Raw genomic sequence first — 15,824 nt, 5'->3', positions numbered from 1 at the left:
GAGTCATAAAATGTTCTTTTGATTTGGTTCATTAGTTTCACATTTATGAAAACTCCTAAAGAAATAATTAAAATGCAGACTAATTTGGGGCGCCTGGGTGGCTTGGTCGGTTAAGCGTCCGACTTCGGCTCAGGTCATGATCTCACAGCCCGTGAGTTCGAGCCCTGCGTCGGGCTCTGTGCTGACCGCTCAGAGCCTGCAGCCTGTTTCAGATTCTGTGTCTCCCTCTGTCTCTGCCCCTCCCCTGTTCATGCTCTGTCTCTTTCTGTCTCAAAAATAAATAAACGTTGAAAAAAAAAATTTTTTAAATGCAGAATAATTTAATGAACACTAATGTTCAACGGAGTATTATTTGTGGTCATGAAAAGTCAGAAGTAAACTAAAAACTTTACCCACATGCACAAAGTTATACAGGTTTAGTAAACCCATGCAATAAAACACTTTTCAGTCATTAAAAATTGTGTTGTGTAAATTATTTAATAAAATGTGAAAATATTTATATGTGACAAAAATGACTATGAAATTGGATGTGTGATCTTATGTATATAAAAAACAAAGTTGGGGTGCCTGGGTGGCTCAGTCAGTTGAGTGTCTGACTTCAGCTCAGGTCATGATCTTGCGGTTTGTGAGTTCGAGCCCCGCATCAGGCTCTGTGCTAACAGCTCAGAGCCTGCAGCCTGCTTCAGATTCTGTGTCTCCTCCTCTTTCTGTCTCTTCCTCCCATGCTCATGTTCTCTCTCTGTCTCTCAATAATAAATAAATGCTAAAAAATTTTTTTATTGAAAAAAAAAAACAAAATAGACACAAAAAGAAATGATAGACTTTAATGTCATGACCAAGTAACAGTGAAATAGATGTAGTAGAATAGTGAAATATTTTCACTCTTTCCCAAATTGCCTAAGTATGGTTATAATTCTTCCATAATTAAAATGATATTTAAAGGAAATATGCATGTTTTTCCCTTCCTAGAGCAAATTTAGATACAGGAAAGCATTTTTTTTTAGGCCATGGGTTTTCTATGATGACTTTATAGTTCATGTAACACATGTTAAAACAGCCAAGAACCCAATCACATGAAAATATCTCTCATAAACTTTTTAATATATGCATTGGTTTGGATTAGAATAGATGAGATACATATAAAGGTTGCCATATCGCTTTTGTAATGTTGAATAGTATTCTGTGTCTTCCTTACCTTATCTTTTGGATGTCCAGTTTGGCTGAAATAAATGGCATAACGGTCATCACCTTTAATGTAGAATCTATAGACATCAGATTCTGGAGCCACCAAAAATCCACTGAAGCGTGCGACAAATGTATCTTGCTCCATAGGCCAGATATAGGAAGCTGAATCTACCCAACTGGCACCCATGTACCCTGGTGTTTTCTCATTGTATTCAAGTATCTCTTCAAGATGTACTGGCCTACTATTATTCCAGAGCTCAAGCTTTAGGCCTCTCCCACCTGAATGTAACAAAAAAGTATTCTCATCAGAATTTTGATGTGGTGTCTCAATGGCCCTCTATGTGGGTGGTAGTTATAGATTATTCTACTGTTATTCACATTTTTAGAGCATGCATGTTAACGAAACAATTGCACATACCTGTACATATACCTGTATCCACAGTTTAGAGTGCTGTTAAGATAGTCTACAATTTATTTATGATTACTTCATATATTTGCACCTCAGATTCTACATATGTGAAATAGGAGTGATATTACTATTTGTGTGGTTGCTATGGGGATTAGATATTAGTGCTTTACTTAAGATAATAATATAATAATTATTACCTATGACATGACTCATGTTGTTTTATATAGTTAAATCTCAAAACTTCACGGTTCAGACCATTTGATTTCAAAACCTTTGCCTGATTACTCTAACAAAAGTTACTCTACTAATGGTTTACAAGTAATCAAGGAACAGACAGTGTTGGCTTTAAGATTTGTCATTATTTGTTCTTCTTTTTGACATTACATCTGCTATGAATTCATCTCCTTCTTGGACAGAATCAGAGAGAATTATCATTAAAGTGAACCTACACTTGCCAATGTAAACTCTGTAATTAAAAGTTTTTTCCTAATCATAAGGGAGCCATCTCACTTTTTTTTTTTTTTCTCTTCCTTGAAACACAACAATCAGACACATGCCTTCTTTCAGCAGCCTTAAGCTGTTCTGGAGCGGCTGGATCTAGAAAACAAAGGCTCCTCCTCTTCAGCGGAGTTTGTTCAGAGAGAAGTTTGTGCGTCTGAAACTTCTGCACCAGCAGTGTGCTCTGATATACACAACTCTCTTTAAAGTTACCAACTGTGATTATCAAAATTCTCTTCTGAAACTGGTCATTTTTTTCTAAAGTCATCCAAAACAAGGAAATTTAAGAGGCTGATAAATGTAATTTTCTTGGCTCCAAATACCAACCAGTGATACAGTTATAAATCAATTTCACTTTGTGCACAAGATATGAGAAACACACCCTCAGATCCAGGCACAGCCTCTCAGTGCTATCACTGCTGATGTCACTTTGGTCACAGGCCAAAGTCTGGAAAGAATTTTGAGTCCCCTTTCTCCCATCCCGTTATCACTCTTAAAACATTCCAGACAAGTAAGGATTTAACCTCTCCCATTTATTTTTTAACCACAGAAAGGCATTTATACAATTTCCATGTAGCCTGCACCAACATTTAGTAATCTCATTTAATTTTAAATAAACTCACCACTGAACTCATTCAATAGAGATGTATTGTTTTCAGTAGGGTGTCTGAGGAATTTAGGCATGGTGCAGCTTTGATGCAGCTATTTTAACTTTTTTTTTTTTTTTTTTTTTTTTTTTATTTTTTTTTATTTTTGGGACAGAGAGAGACAGAGCATGAACGGGGGAGGGGCAGAGAGAGAGGGAGACACAGAATCGGAAACAGGCTCCAGGCTCCGAGCCATCAGCCCAGAGCCTGACGCGGGGCTCGAACTCACGGACCGCGAGATCGTGACCTGGCTGAAGTCGGACGCTTAACCGACTGCGCCACCCAGGCGCCCCTGATGCAGCTATTTTAATGCAAATATTTCCTGATCCAAAAACTAGGAAGAAATTTATTATAATTCTCACCACAAATTCTAAATAGTTCAAATATTTTTTGTTACTAATTGTTATGGGCTGAATATTTGTATCCCTTCCAAAACTTGTATAATGAAACCTAATGCCCAATGTGATGTTATTAGCAGGGGGGGCCTTTGGGAGGTTGTTTAGGTCATGAGATTGGACCTAATCTCATAAATGGGATTAGAGTCCTTATAACAGAGGCCCCACAGAGCTCTCTAGACCCAAGAAGGTGCCATCTATGAGGAGGCAGGCCTTCATCCAATCTGCTGGTACCATGATCTGGGACTTCCCAGCCTCCAGAGCTGTAAGATACACATGTTGGTTGTTTATATGCTACCTGGTCTATGGTGTTCTGTTTTAGCAGCCTGAATGTACTAAAGCCCTAATGATATATGTCTTCTTACATAAATGCAGAAATGGCTGTTCTCTCTTCTGGTAACTTACCTGGATATACAGTTCTGAGAACATCAGGTTTAGGGGGTGTCTTGCAGCATATGCTATTTTCTGTGACATTCAAAATATCACAGGCTTGGCCTAGAAAGAAGCAAGGTGTAAAGCTATTACTACAGAGCTCCATAATGTGAATCACAATCAGCTTATCTTGAAATACTTTTTTGATAAAAACCAAGTTGCATAAGCAAAGAAACAAAGCTGGGGGTTCTTCATTTCCTTTATATGTTCTCCATGAAAGCTTATCACTCATTAATTGTCATACTTTTACATGGTAATGTTTTCCTGGCAAAACATCACAAGCCTGAGTTAGAAAATTTTGTAATTTCTGAGAAACAAATTTTTAAAAAATGATAAAACTATGTCACTGTAAGAGATTTCACTCTGAGTCCAAAGTGAAGCTTTCTATTTTGTCTCCTACAGAAAAGGTGCTGAATAAACTCATGATGTTCAGAATCTGCAATAGCAGATGATCCCAGCCCTCTTAGGTAAGATAAATAAATAAAATGGCCCTATAGTCCAAGTTCTCCAAATGAAAACAACAGAGATAATAATTTGTAAATGGTATTTTCACAGGCAGACTGAAACCAAAACAGACAGGGTCTAAATGAGAATGATTATACTTATACAAAAGCACAATTTGAATTGAACAAAGAGTCTATGGTTTAGACTTCCAAGTGTCCCTCACAGTCAGAGCCTAATGTAAGGTGAGTCCATTAAGTATTTACTGACATGGGAATCACAGCCCATGAAAAGTGAGGCAAGGGTTAGCAAATGGAGGAAGGTATCTTTTCCAAGTCTTGCCTGGTGGCCTGGAAAACATACTTCAACACTACCTGTCATGATTTTGAACGCTCTGTGAATGCAAGGTAATTGAACTAGAAAACAGTGCATTTGAACAGTATATTAAACCAGCTTAGCCCATTTTGTTTGGAGCAAGGGAAAGATACATAAACAAATCATTATTTTCAAGAAATTACTGACGATTTCTCAACACCCAAAAAATGAACAATCCAATTAAAAAGTGGGCAGAAGACACAAATAGACACTTTTCCAAAGAAGACACACAAATGGCCAAAAGACCAATGAAAAGATGCTCAACATCATTCATCAGCAGCGAAATACAAATCAAAACTACAATGAAATATCACCTCACACTTGTCAAATGGCTAAAATCAACAACACAAGAAACAGCTATTGGCAAGGATGTGGAGAAAGGGGAAACCTCTTGCACTGTTGGTGGGAATGCAAATTGATGCAGCTACTCTGGAAAACAGAACAAGATTCCTCAAAATGTTAAAAAAAAATTATCCTATGATCCAGCAATTGCACTACTAGGTACTTACCCAAAGAATACAAAAATACTAATTCAAAGGGATACATGCACCCCAATGTTTATATCAGCATTATCTACAATAGCCAAATTATGGAAACAGACCAAGTGTCCATCAAGTGATGAAAAGATAAAGTAGAGATGGTATACACACACACACACACACACACACACACACACACACACACACACAATGGAATATTACCCAGCCATAAAAAGAATGAAATCTTGTCATTTGGAATGACGCGGATGAAGCTAGAGAGTATTATGCTAAGCAAAATAAGTCAGAGAAAAACAAATACCATATAATTTCACTCATATGTGGAATTTAAGAGAAAAACCACCAAGCAAAGGGAAAACAGAGAGAGAGAGAGAGAGAGAGAGAGAGAGAGAGAGAGAGGCAAACCAAGAAACAGACTCTTAACTATGGAAAACAAGCTGATGGTTACCAGAGGAGAGGTGGATGGGGGATGGATTAAATAGTTGATGGGGATTAAGGCATGCACTTGTTGGAATGAGCACTGGATGTTGTATGGAAACCAATTTGACAATAAATTATATTTAAAAAAATGCAAAAAAAAACCACCTTTTAAAAAAAGTAACAAGTTAAAAGAAAAAGGAATTACTGAGGATTTAAAATCTTAAACCTGGTTGCCACATTAATGGCAATGAAGTACCATAAAAATTTAGCATGCTATAGTTATATTTGTATGTCAACTGTATCACAATATCAGATCCTAAAACACAGTATATAAATTAAAAATATTTTATGTTCTTGGTTTTAATATTTGAAACATTTATATATAAACTTCAAAATAACATACATGATATTTAAAAATCTTATTGCCTCAGTTTTAATATTTATGCAGGTGATCAGTAAGGATTCATAGAGATAGAGATATAAATGTTAGATGAGGTTATTTTATATTAATTTCTTTTCTTCAAATCACATTTTGGTTGGCTCATGGGTATATTCCTTACAAGTAGAAAGTACCATGGCAGAGGGCTGTATCAGAAAAAGTATGTACCCAATTGCATGGGCAGACATGCAGTCCTCTGCTCATCAAGGTAGGTAAGATCATTATGACCAAGTGGGCAGATCCCCTCTATTACATTCATCCTCTATCTCCTTTTGAGCTACACAGCTCCCTGCCTTGAACTGGTCTCAACCAGACAGACACATAAAAATGATGTATAACGAGAGAACCAAGCCCTATGTACATTTGTAAAGATAGAACACATTCATGCTCTTTCCAGAGCCAACATCATCAGTGATTCCTGATGTCCAGATAAAACACAGTCAGTGAAAAGGGAATGAGAAGAGTATCCCCATGTACTTTACATTTCCCCATAACCAACCCCCTGAGAATTATACAACAGTTCAAGAAAGGCATTTAAAAGTTTGCTAAATAGAGGGTATATGTGTCTCAAAGTATGGTGGGGAATTTGTGGATGGCAACTACGATGCTACCACACAATGTCCTTTGGTGATGAACTCAGAGCCCAAGTCCTGGTCAGGTAAGGCTGCAAGAAATAGCCCTCACTGAAAAGTAGCAATGGGTAAAGTATCAAGCCCCAAAACCAAATGCCCATGTGAAAATACTCAGCTTTAAAAGTAAGACATTAAGGGGGTGCCTGGGCGGCCCAGTCAGTTAAGTGTCCAACTCTGGGTTTCTACTCAGGTCATGATGTCACAGTTCTGCTGACAACGCAGAGCCTGCTTGGGATTCTTTCTCTCTCTCCCCCTCCCTGGCTCAAGCTTGCACTCTCTCTCAAAATAAATAAATAAACTTAAATAAATGTAAGACATTAATTGAAAAAAGACTATTATTCTGCTTACAAATTATTTAAAAGCTAGGATCTATTCTTATAATGTAATATATTAAAAGTCATAAGAAATACCTCCAACTAGAACTCTGACTGGGAAATCTGTCTGATCAAAGAATCGTCCACTTATTGTTAGCATGGTGCCACCTTGAATGCTTCCTCGTGATGGGGAAATCATAGTGACCTCTGGAGAGAGGGAGGAGAAACACATTAAATAAAATTTCATGAACATTACACATAAACCCAAATGCTTGAGTTTTATAAATTTTCTAGATTACCTAGCCTTGGCACATAGCACAGCACAGGCACTGGATTACTAAATGAATGAATTAAATGTTTCAATTTGGTCTCTGGTGCAACCCTGCAAAAAGGACAATTAATATGGCTCTCACAGAGACCTACATCTCGTGGGAACCAGTCTTTAGTGCTGACTGGTACTAAAGAGATACTGGTAATGGAGAATGCAGAAATTAAGGAAAACCTGGGCTGAGCAGAGTTGTTTGATTCAAACAAAGAAAAAACACAGGAAGGCAAGAGAACAGCCTCTTTACCCCTATGTTCTTAAATAATAAGTTTTTCTTCTATTTCTGGGCCAACATCTTATATTTGTATTTTTCTCATATGGTAATGCATTAACTATGATTGGAAGTCTTCTGGCTTCATATATAAAAATTTTAGGTATATTAGTAAAACAGCCAGTGCATGATATATGGTAGATTCTTATTGAAATTTATTCTTATTAGTTCTATCTATCAAAGTTCTTTGTATTTTTACATGTGAGTTTCACATTAAATAGAAAAAGCCAGGATATGTCATATGTGATTGATTCCAAGACACTTTTCTTCACGTTTGAACATCTCTGAAATCTGAATGTGCCATTCCATCAATCACTCCTGACCTGGACTGAAGTGTAATTCTTCCAGGAGGGTTTGTGTTTGCTTTTGACACTCTCCTAGGAGTCTACCAACCTGAGATTTCTGTAAATTACAATAAATTATAATCTGCTTGAGGATTCTTTTGGACCATACCGAGACCATAAATCTGAGAGTACTGCCTCGTAGATTAAACTGACAGTGGAGAATTTTTTTTCCTCCCTCAACCCACAGCCCAAGCAGAGACATGCAAATTTCTCTTCTGTCTTTCCCTTGGTTTTTCAACCTTCTATTTAAAATATAGTTTTCAGGGGTGCCTGGGTAGCTTAGTCCATTAACCGTCCAATTTCAGCTCAGGTCATGATCTCACGGTTCGTGAGTTCAAGCCCCACGTTGGCTCTGTGCTGAGCCTGAAGCCTGCTTCAGATTCTGTGTCTCCCTCTCTCTCTGACCCTCCTCCTCCACTCACATTCTCTCTCCCTGCCTCAAAAATAAATAAATATTAAAATATAGTTTTCAGGGACTTAGCTTAATGTCAGGGCTTCCTATTAGGCTCCCCATCTTGTGTGCTTTTCCTTTCTTAGCAATACATAAATTAATATAGTACCCTTAAATCATTATTATCTTCGATTTGATGAAAGCACACATATCCCCCTTCTGTCTCTCTCATTCTTTCTCTCTGTCACACACACACATACACACACACACACACACACACACACACACACACAGGTCACATACCTGCATATGTTTGAAACATTGAAATTTTATTTAGAGAAGAAACAAAATATGCCATTTTTTGTGGGAAACTCCTGTGTAAAAAAAAAAAAGTAAAAATCCTTACTTTAAAATAAACTTTACTTTAGGAAAATGTTATTTTTTTAGTGATATAAATCATGTCATAATTTGCAAGAGAGCTGGACAGAACATTTTGGGAAGATAAAAATTGTTCTATATCTTGATGTACTTATTGGTTACATAAATATAACAGTATACAAATCAAGTAGTCATCTGTCAGAACTTACTAAACTGCACACTTAAATTATGTACATTTTATTATATGCAAATTATACCTCAGTAAAGAATTCATATTAATGTAAAAAAATAGGATCACCCTTCATGCAGACTCTTGTGTTGACGGCCCTTGTCTGTCCTCTCTTATAACCCATTTGACATCAGAGTAACTAACATTACTGAACACTTATCAGATATCATGCTAAGGTTTTTAAGCTTTTAATCTAAGATTTTTTAAGCTTTAAACTTACTATGCCATTTTATCCTTACATTAACCCCATGAGGTAGGTACAAGTCAGAGAATCTACTTCTGTTACTCAAAATCACATGGAGAGTAAGTGGTAGAAATAGAATTTGAAGTCAGGCAAGTTGAGTCCTGACCTCTGGCTCCTATCCTGTATCCTACACAGTTCTCTTCTCCTGCCACTCACTAATCTGCATGAAAGCACAATGAATGAAAGCAGGTTAACAGTAACGCACCAGAGTTAAGTCACCCTTCACAAACATAGAACTTATTCACATTTTTTGACAGACATAAGATTTGCACTTTCATAGCCTGGAGAGCATGGACGGTAAGGAATCTGATCCTAGAAATTAAATGCTGTTCCCTTAATTACCTCAATGTAATTCATAATTAGATAAGTTAAGAAATTCAAATATTAAGACTGAAAGCCCATTCATTATATTTCTAACACACCAAACTAGAATCTAAAAGGATAAGGCAAATCTTGTGGTTGAGACCAGCAGTGAACTACAAATCTGACCCAAGCACTATGATCCACATTTGCAAGACTAAAGGGTCTCTGCAAATACTGAATGCTAAGTTAGTTATTTAAGAAGTTCATACTGGATTCATGTTTGTATGCTATAAGCCTTTCAATTGATTTCTCAAAGATCTGAAATGATGCCAGCTCCAAAAATATTGTCTGTGGCCAGATCCTGCGTCTGAAAAATTAACCCTGCTTCTTACGTTGGTGGGAAAATTGCCTCCTGAAATAAAATTTGAATGTAATTTATTTGGTATGACACTGAGGTGATTTTCACTAATTCATTGATAATGACTAGGCATTTCTCAATTAAGACAGCCTCATCTGAACCTTATCAGTTTGGAACAGCTGTTGTTTGAACTTGGGGTAATAGAGGAGAGAAGGTGAACTATTAAAAGAAATAGAGAATGGAAGCCACGATGGTCTTTAATTGGTTCATTTGATATTCAGGAAGACTCCTGAAATTTGTAAAATATGGATTTTTTAATTTATAAAATGATTTAACTTTTTAATGCCATGTAATCGTAAAACTAGGCTTTTAAAAAGTATATGCCATATTTTTACCAGTTACCTTAAAGTCCTAAGATTGTTTTATATAGAAACACAGTTTCCTCAATTCTGAGACATTAATACAAAAGAAAAGCTACTGGCTTTAAAAAAAAAAAGGAATTATACACCAAGATCACAGAATCAACTATTTTAAGCAATATTTTTGCCTATATTACGTGCAAATTTGCTGGCTTTTTAAAATTGAAAGTTTAGGGCTTGTTAATGCAACATGCTGATTTATATATACTTATCAATCACATTCAAGCTTGATCACTCAAACCTATTTTTAGATAATTATTTCTCTGAGAAATCTATGATGGATTTGGTAATTAATACCTTTCACACAGACTCAGAACTAAGAATTCATCTTTTTCACCTGAAGAAGAATGGCAGTGGCATTAAAAAAAAGCAAATATGTTTCAAGAAATCATTTAAAACTCAGTAATTACTGCTTCTAACATGATTTTCTAATTTTTTCAATAAAATCCTATTGCCTATATACATATGTAGGTACTGTCCCTGCTGAAAAAAAAAGCTGGTAAATCATGGGACACTATGTCATTTGCCCCATGGAAATCACAACAGTGAGTCATAGTACCATTTACATGCCATCCACTATGGTCTGCCCTTGAATAATATTCTTCATGGTTTTGGTCCAGTCTGTATTGGTCTATAATAAAGTATGCAATCCAATCATCACTTTGTTATAAACCTATTCCTTCTGGATGTCTGGAACCAGATGATCCTCAAATACAATGATAATGGATTTGGTCTCACCAACTCAATTACGGTTCTATGCATGAAAGGATCAAACATCATCCTTATTTTGCAGTCTGTGAGGAATAACACCTACTTTGATTGTAATATTGCCATTCTTCTCAATCTTTTTCATCTTTTTTCAATCTTTTCTAATCATTCATCTCTCTTCAGAAACAAAAAAGAAATCAAAAGACTTATCCTATTATTGATCTACTACAGCTATGTTAGTATTGGATGGCTTGATAGTATGATTTATTTGGATTTCTGTTAACTGGCTCATTTTCTCATTGGAAGACACTATGATACATTGGGCAGAATAATTCATTTAGGTTTGGCACATCTTGGTCCTGCCCATAAAAGGCCATTAGCATGCCCCAGTTAGTGTGACAGCCAACAGATGTCCCACACATTTACAAATGCACAGAGAGGTGGGGTAATCCTGCCATGGTCAAAGAATTCTGGATCAGGATGTTACGTAGTGATCCAATGGTGGTTCTATGGCTGTAACCCTCCACCACTCTTTGCAGAGCACTGGAACGGAATGCTCAGAGGCTGGAGTTAAGCTGTGTGGGTTCACATTCCAGCACTCCTTCCAACTGGCTGAATATCCGTGGGCAAATTACTCAACATTCCTGAGCCTCATTGTCCCCAGTGTGCAACACAGGGGAGATGGTAACACTCAATTTCATAGGTTCTTGGGAGAATTCAACTAGACAATATATGTAAAGTGCTTAGTACCATGCCTGCGACTAAATGTTCTTTATTATCTGTAATATGAGGTTTGCAACATGTGTTGAGATTTGCATATTCTGATATTTCTATAAACATATGGTAGTCTTTCTTAGTGAAATTAGGATGTAGGATATCTACATATAACTCCCTTTCTCCAATTTGTGCCTCAGACACAGCCTTTCAGCTGTTGGGAAATCTAGCATTACCTAAAACAACAAGTCAATCTTTGACTGTGATACTGAAAAGGGTTCTTTTAGGTCTTACAGCTTTTCTGACTTAATTGTAATTCTTTTGATAACCGAATAGTTCAGTTTTGATGTGAACTAATGTTAAGAGTAAATAAAATCTTGATTGATTCCAAGATGATTTCTAGCTTTATTAAAAATCATGATTATAAGTGATTAACATTGGTGCTAAGATGGACAATTGAGAGCTGTAACTGCCATCTTTCATCACTCTGTATGTCTTGATGCTTTAAATGAATACCTTTATGCGATAATATTAACTGTGGGATTTTATTTACTCTTACATTAGTTCACATCAAAACTGAACTATTCAGTTATCAAAAGAATTACAATTAAGTCAGAAAAGCCGTAAGACATAAAAGAACCCTTTTCAATATCACAATCAAAGATTTATTTTGTTGTTTTAGGTAATGCCAGATTTCCCAACAGTTGAAAGGCTGTGTCTGAGATACAAACTGGAGAAAGGGAGTTACGGACCCCTTAAATATTAATTTGGGAGAAGAAAGTGATTAGCCGTTCTTTAATCTCTGGATCTATAGCACAAAGTAAATATATACTTTTATTTTATTTACCCAGTTGACTCAATTATGAAAATTATTATTTACAAAATGACCTACCTTCCATAATCACTATCCAAGATGAAGCTGACATTGTGATGACCTGGAATTAATTAAAATACACAATCAATTAAATTCCCAATCACAGGAGAACAATAACTATACATTATAAAGCTGATTTAAAACCAAAGTAAAGACATTTAAAATTAAAACTGTAATTATACAACCATTTATTAATCCTCAAAGACATTATCTGAAAGAAGTATTTTAAAATATACACACTAAGATGTCTCAAAATTGTAACTAGAGGGGTGCCTGAGAGGCTCAGTCGGTTAAGTGTCTGTCCTCAGTTCAGGTCATGATCTCATGGTTCGTGAGTTCGAGCCCCACATCAGGCTCTCTGCTGTCAGCACAGAGCCTGCTTCAGATCTTCTGTCCCCCTCTCTCTCTGCCTGTGCCCCACTCACACACTCTCTCTCTCTTAAAAATAAATAAACTTAAATTTTTTAAAAATATAACTAGAAAAACCTGATGAAATATAATAATGAATGAAGGATGATAAAAGAACATATGCATAACCATATACCACTCAAATTTCCTTGATTCATTCAACAGCTATTTATTTGGGGGAGACACTCTGCTAGGGAGATGAGAGACACAGGGTGAGCTCTCGGTTCTCCAAACTGAGCATATTGTGCAGTAGAGGAAAGAGCCAAGCGCAATGACACAGAGAGCTAAAAATTGTGATAAAGCTATCAAAGAGAAGGAGAGTGAACTTTGAGAGTGGAAGGCAGGGCATCAGTGAAGGCTGTTTTGAAGACATGACATTTTATCGGAAATTCTCAAGATGGGAGGAGGCTTGTTAAGGCTCTGAGACAGAATGAAGTGAAGCTCATTCTAGAACTAAAGATTATAATGGATGCTAGCTGAACCTACTGTGGCAATCATTTCACAATATGTGAGTATCAAGCCATCAAGTTGTATGCCTTAAACTTACATAGTGATCTATGTCGATATAAAACTGGAAAAAAAGAACTGTGCCTGGAGTACATAGACCAAGGGGGGAAAAAAACAACATAAAAATTAAGGCTAAAGGGAAAACAGCTAAATTAGTAATGGAATTTTCTGGATGACAGAAGAATAAAAAAAAAGAAATCTGAAGAAGTTTACCCTCAATGTAAACCTTAGGAAAAAGGTAATTTATACATGCCTACATGAAACTGAAAAGAAGCCAAGGTAAAGAGGAAATGTTGAAAAGAAAGGGATGAAGGGGCAGGGGAGGTCTAAGAGAATATGAAACAAGGAAACAGAGTCAGTCAGGCATTTCTGAGAATTATGAAGAATGATGATCAACATTTACCAATATAGGTTCCAGTCGTCTTACAAATCATAGAACCCATGTCTCCATTTGGATGATCTAGTTTTAGACCATACCTAATAAAATATATATGTTAATTACAAAGTTTAGATTGACAATAGAGTTCTTAAATACTGTATTTCCCTTAAGTATCTATATAATAAAGATCCATTTATTGTCAAATAAATAATAAAATAAAATAAAGTAAAATAAAATAAAATAACTGTTTCCTTGAAAACATCTTAGGGACTTTAGAATATCTATCAGGACAGAAACTGTTGCTACAACAAAAATTTCTGTAAAATGAAAATATTTCCCAGCCTTGGTTGAAGATACTTGAATAAAGCTTCAGTTTATAATTATTTTGTAGTTAACTTGGCTATCCCCATTGATATTCCTTTTAAATATTTTTAAATACTACCAAATGAAATAGTCATTTCACACAGATATTTCTCAAAATATCCTAAAACATACTAATCTAAATAGTCGTTCATATCATACTGTACTGGAGACAATAGGGGATATCAGGTTACATCTAACTATATAAATGACTGCTGATTTACCGTACAAAATATTATAATTTTAACTGTATTTTAGAGTATTCAACTATACAGTATTGCTAGATATTACTATTTACACTGGCATGTGTATACCTACTATTCATATTCTAAATAAAATTATTTGAATTACTTACAAATTATCAGATTGTGGTATGAGAAGCTCACAGGGCATTCCTCCAATATAAACTCTGTATAAATATTTTATTGGAAAAGATCAAGTTATGTTTAGTAAGTCATTTCAAAATGCTCTCCTCCGACTAAGCTCGCTGACACCTTATATTTTTCTCACAATCACTTATTATTATCCATCGCTCATTCATTCAACAAACACCTATTGTACATCTATTATGTTGCAGTCTCTGCTGTAGATACTGGCACACATCAGGGAATAAAACAAAAATCTTGCCCTTGTGGGACTGACATTCTAACTGGGAAAGACCTGATAACAAACATGATAATCATAATACATTTGGTGTGTTAGAAAGTTATAATACCACAGGAACAGAAAATGTGGAAACAGATAATGGGAACTCTTCCATCAGAAGTTCAATTAAGTCAAATACAAAACAGAATTTTGTGTTTTGTAATACAAAGTATGTTCCTTTAATTCCTACAGGTAGGAATTACACAAGGTCCATAGCAGAAACCCCACAGAGTAATCAGGATGAAAAGAACTAACATCCTCAATGCCACTGGAATGGAAATAAAAAGCTGAGAAGAGGCAGGGTTAGCCTTGAGGGAAACATCTGCCTGTGCATTTCCCTAGATGACCAGGTCAACCTACTGCTTTAAGGATGACAGACCCCGATGCTATTGGAAGCCTGCAGGCATGACTGGTACTGTATTCTTTGCTGCACTCAGAACAAACCACCCAGCTTCCGTGCCAACAAATCCCAAATTCAAAGTAAGTGCAGATACAAACATGAACTCTTAAAGTTAGGACTTGAGTTTGCAGAGAACTTTACACTTTTTAATATACTCTTACACACTAATCTTTTATCATTACATTAGGTTTGTAATACAAGTACACTGAATTACTGTACCCAGTATGAGATTTATGGATTCATATTCTCCTTCTAACCTCCCACTTTATTGCATCTAAATAATAAATTTAGCAGCGAACACCTATAGGCACTTACTATGTTTAATCCTTACAACCATCTTATGGGTTAGTAACTATTACTCTTCCATTTTATAGATGAAAAAACTGAGGCAGGAAGGTTAAGTAGCTTGCTTAAGCGTACAGCCATAAGGAATAGATTCGGGATTCAAACCCAGGCAGTTGGACTCCAGCAGGTGCTCTTAACCATGCCCAGTGATTCCCACAGTGATCTGGATTTGCCTATCCGTGGGATTACTACCCTATTTGGCCTTAAATATATAAAATTTTTTCCATCTTATCTTTTATACCAAAATCTCCTTAGTGGGTACCAAGTTTGTTAGTTATTTATGTGTCCTCTACAATTTGTACCTCGTCTGAGTTTGGAGATTAGGCTGAATTGACAAGACCTGTGAGAAGCAGAAGCAGCTTAAACACCTTGGTGTCTTGACTTCCTGCTCAGAACATGGCCACTACTCCCTGCTAAGGGAATCAAGCCCAGTAAACTGCTTTGGGGGTACTTGGTGTCACAATTAAGATGGTAGAAATGAGATAAATGCAGTTCTAAGACCTTCTTCACCTCTCACATCAATAGATGTGTGAAAAGT

General features: G+C 36.1%; 1 protein-coding gene across 4 annotated transcripts in view; it reads right to left on the bottom strand.

Moving 5' to 3' along the window:
• The window catches only part of PKHD1L1 (PKHD1 like 1), a 159,335-nt gene that overhangs the window by 126,587 nt on the left and 16,924 nt on the right, over positions 1 to 15,824 (bottom strand). For all 4 annotated transcript variants that reach the window (XM_078441749.2, XM_078441751.2, XM_078441750.2 and 1 more), the window contains exons 7-13: positions 14,252 to 14,305; positions 13,561 to 13,634; positions 12,261 to 12,303; positions 8,319 to 8,389; positions 6,781 to 6,891; positions 3,540 to 3,629; positions 1,196 to 1,464 (exon numbers count right to left, since the gene is read on the bottom strand). In XM_078441749.2, the coding sequence (XP_078297875.2) occupies positions 1,196 to 1,464; positions 3,540 to 3,629; positions 6,781 to 6,891; positions 8,319 to 8,389; positions 12,261 to 12,303; positions 13,561 to 13,634; positions 14,252 to 14,305 (712 nt within the window). The remainder of the gene's footprint in view (positions 1 to 1,195; positions 1,465 to 3,539; positions 3,630 to 6,780; positions 6,892 to 8,318; positions 8,390 to 12,260; positions 12,304 to 13,560; positions 13,635 to 14,251; positions 14,306 to 15,824) is intronic.

Source organism: Panthera onca, chromosome F2 (genome assembly GCF_046562875.1).
Source record: "Panthera onca isolate mPanOnc1 chromosome F2, mPanOnc1 haplotype 2, whole genome shotgun sequence".
Lineage (NCBI taxonomy): Eukaryota > Metazoa > Chordata > Mammalia > Carnivora > Felidae > Panthera > Panthera onca.
This window is presented reverse-complemented; position numbering and strand designations above follow the sequence as displayed.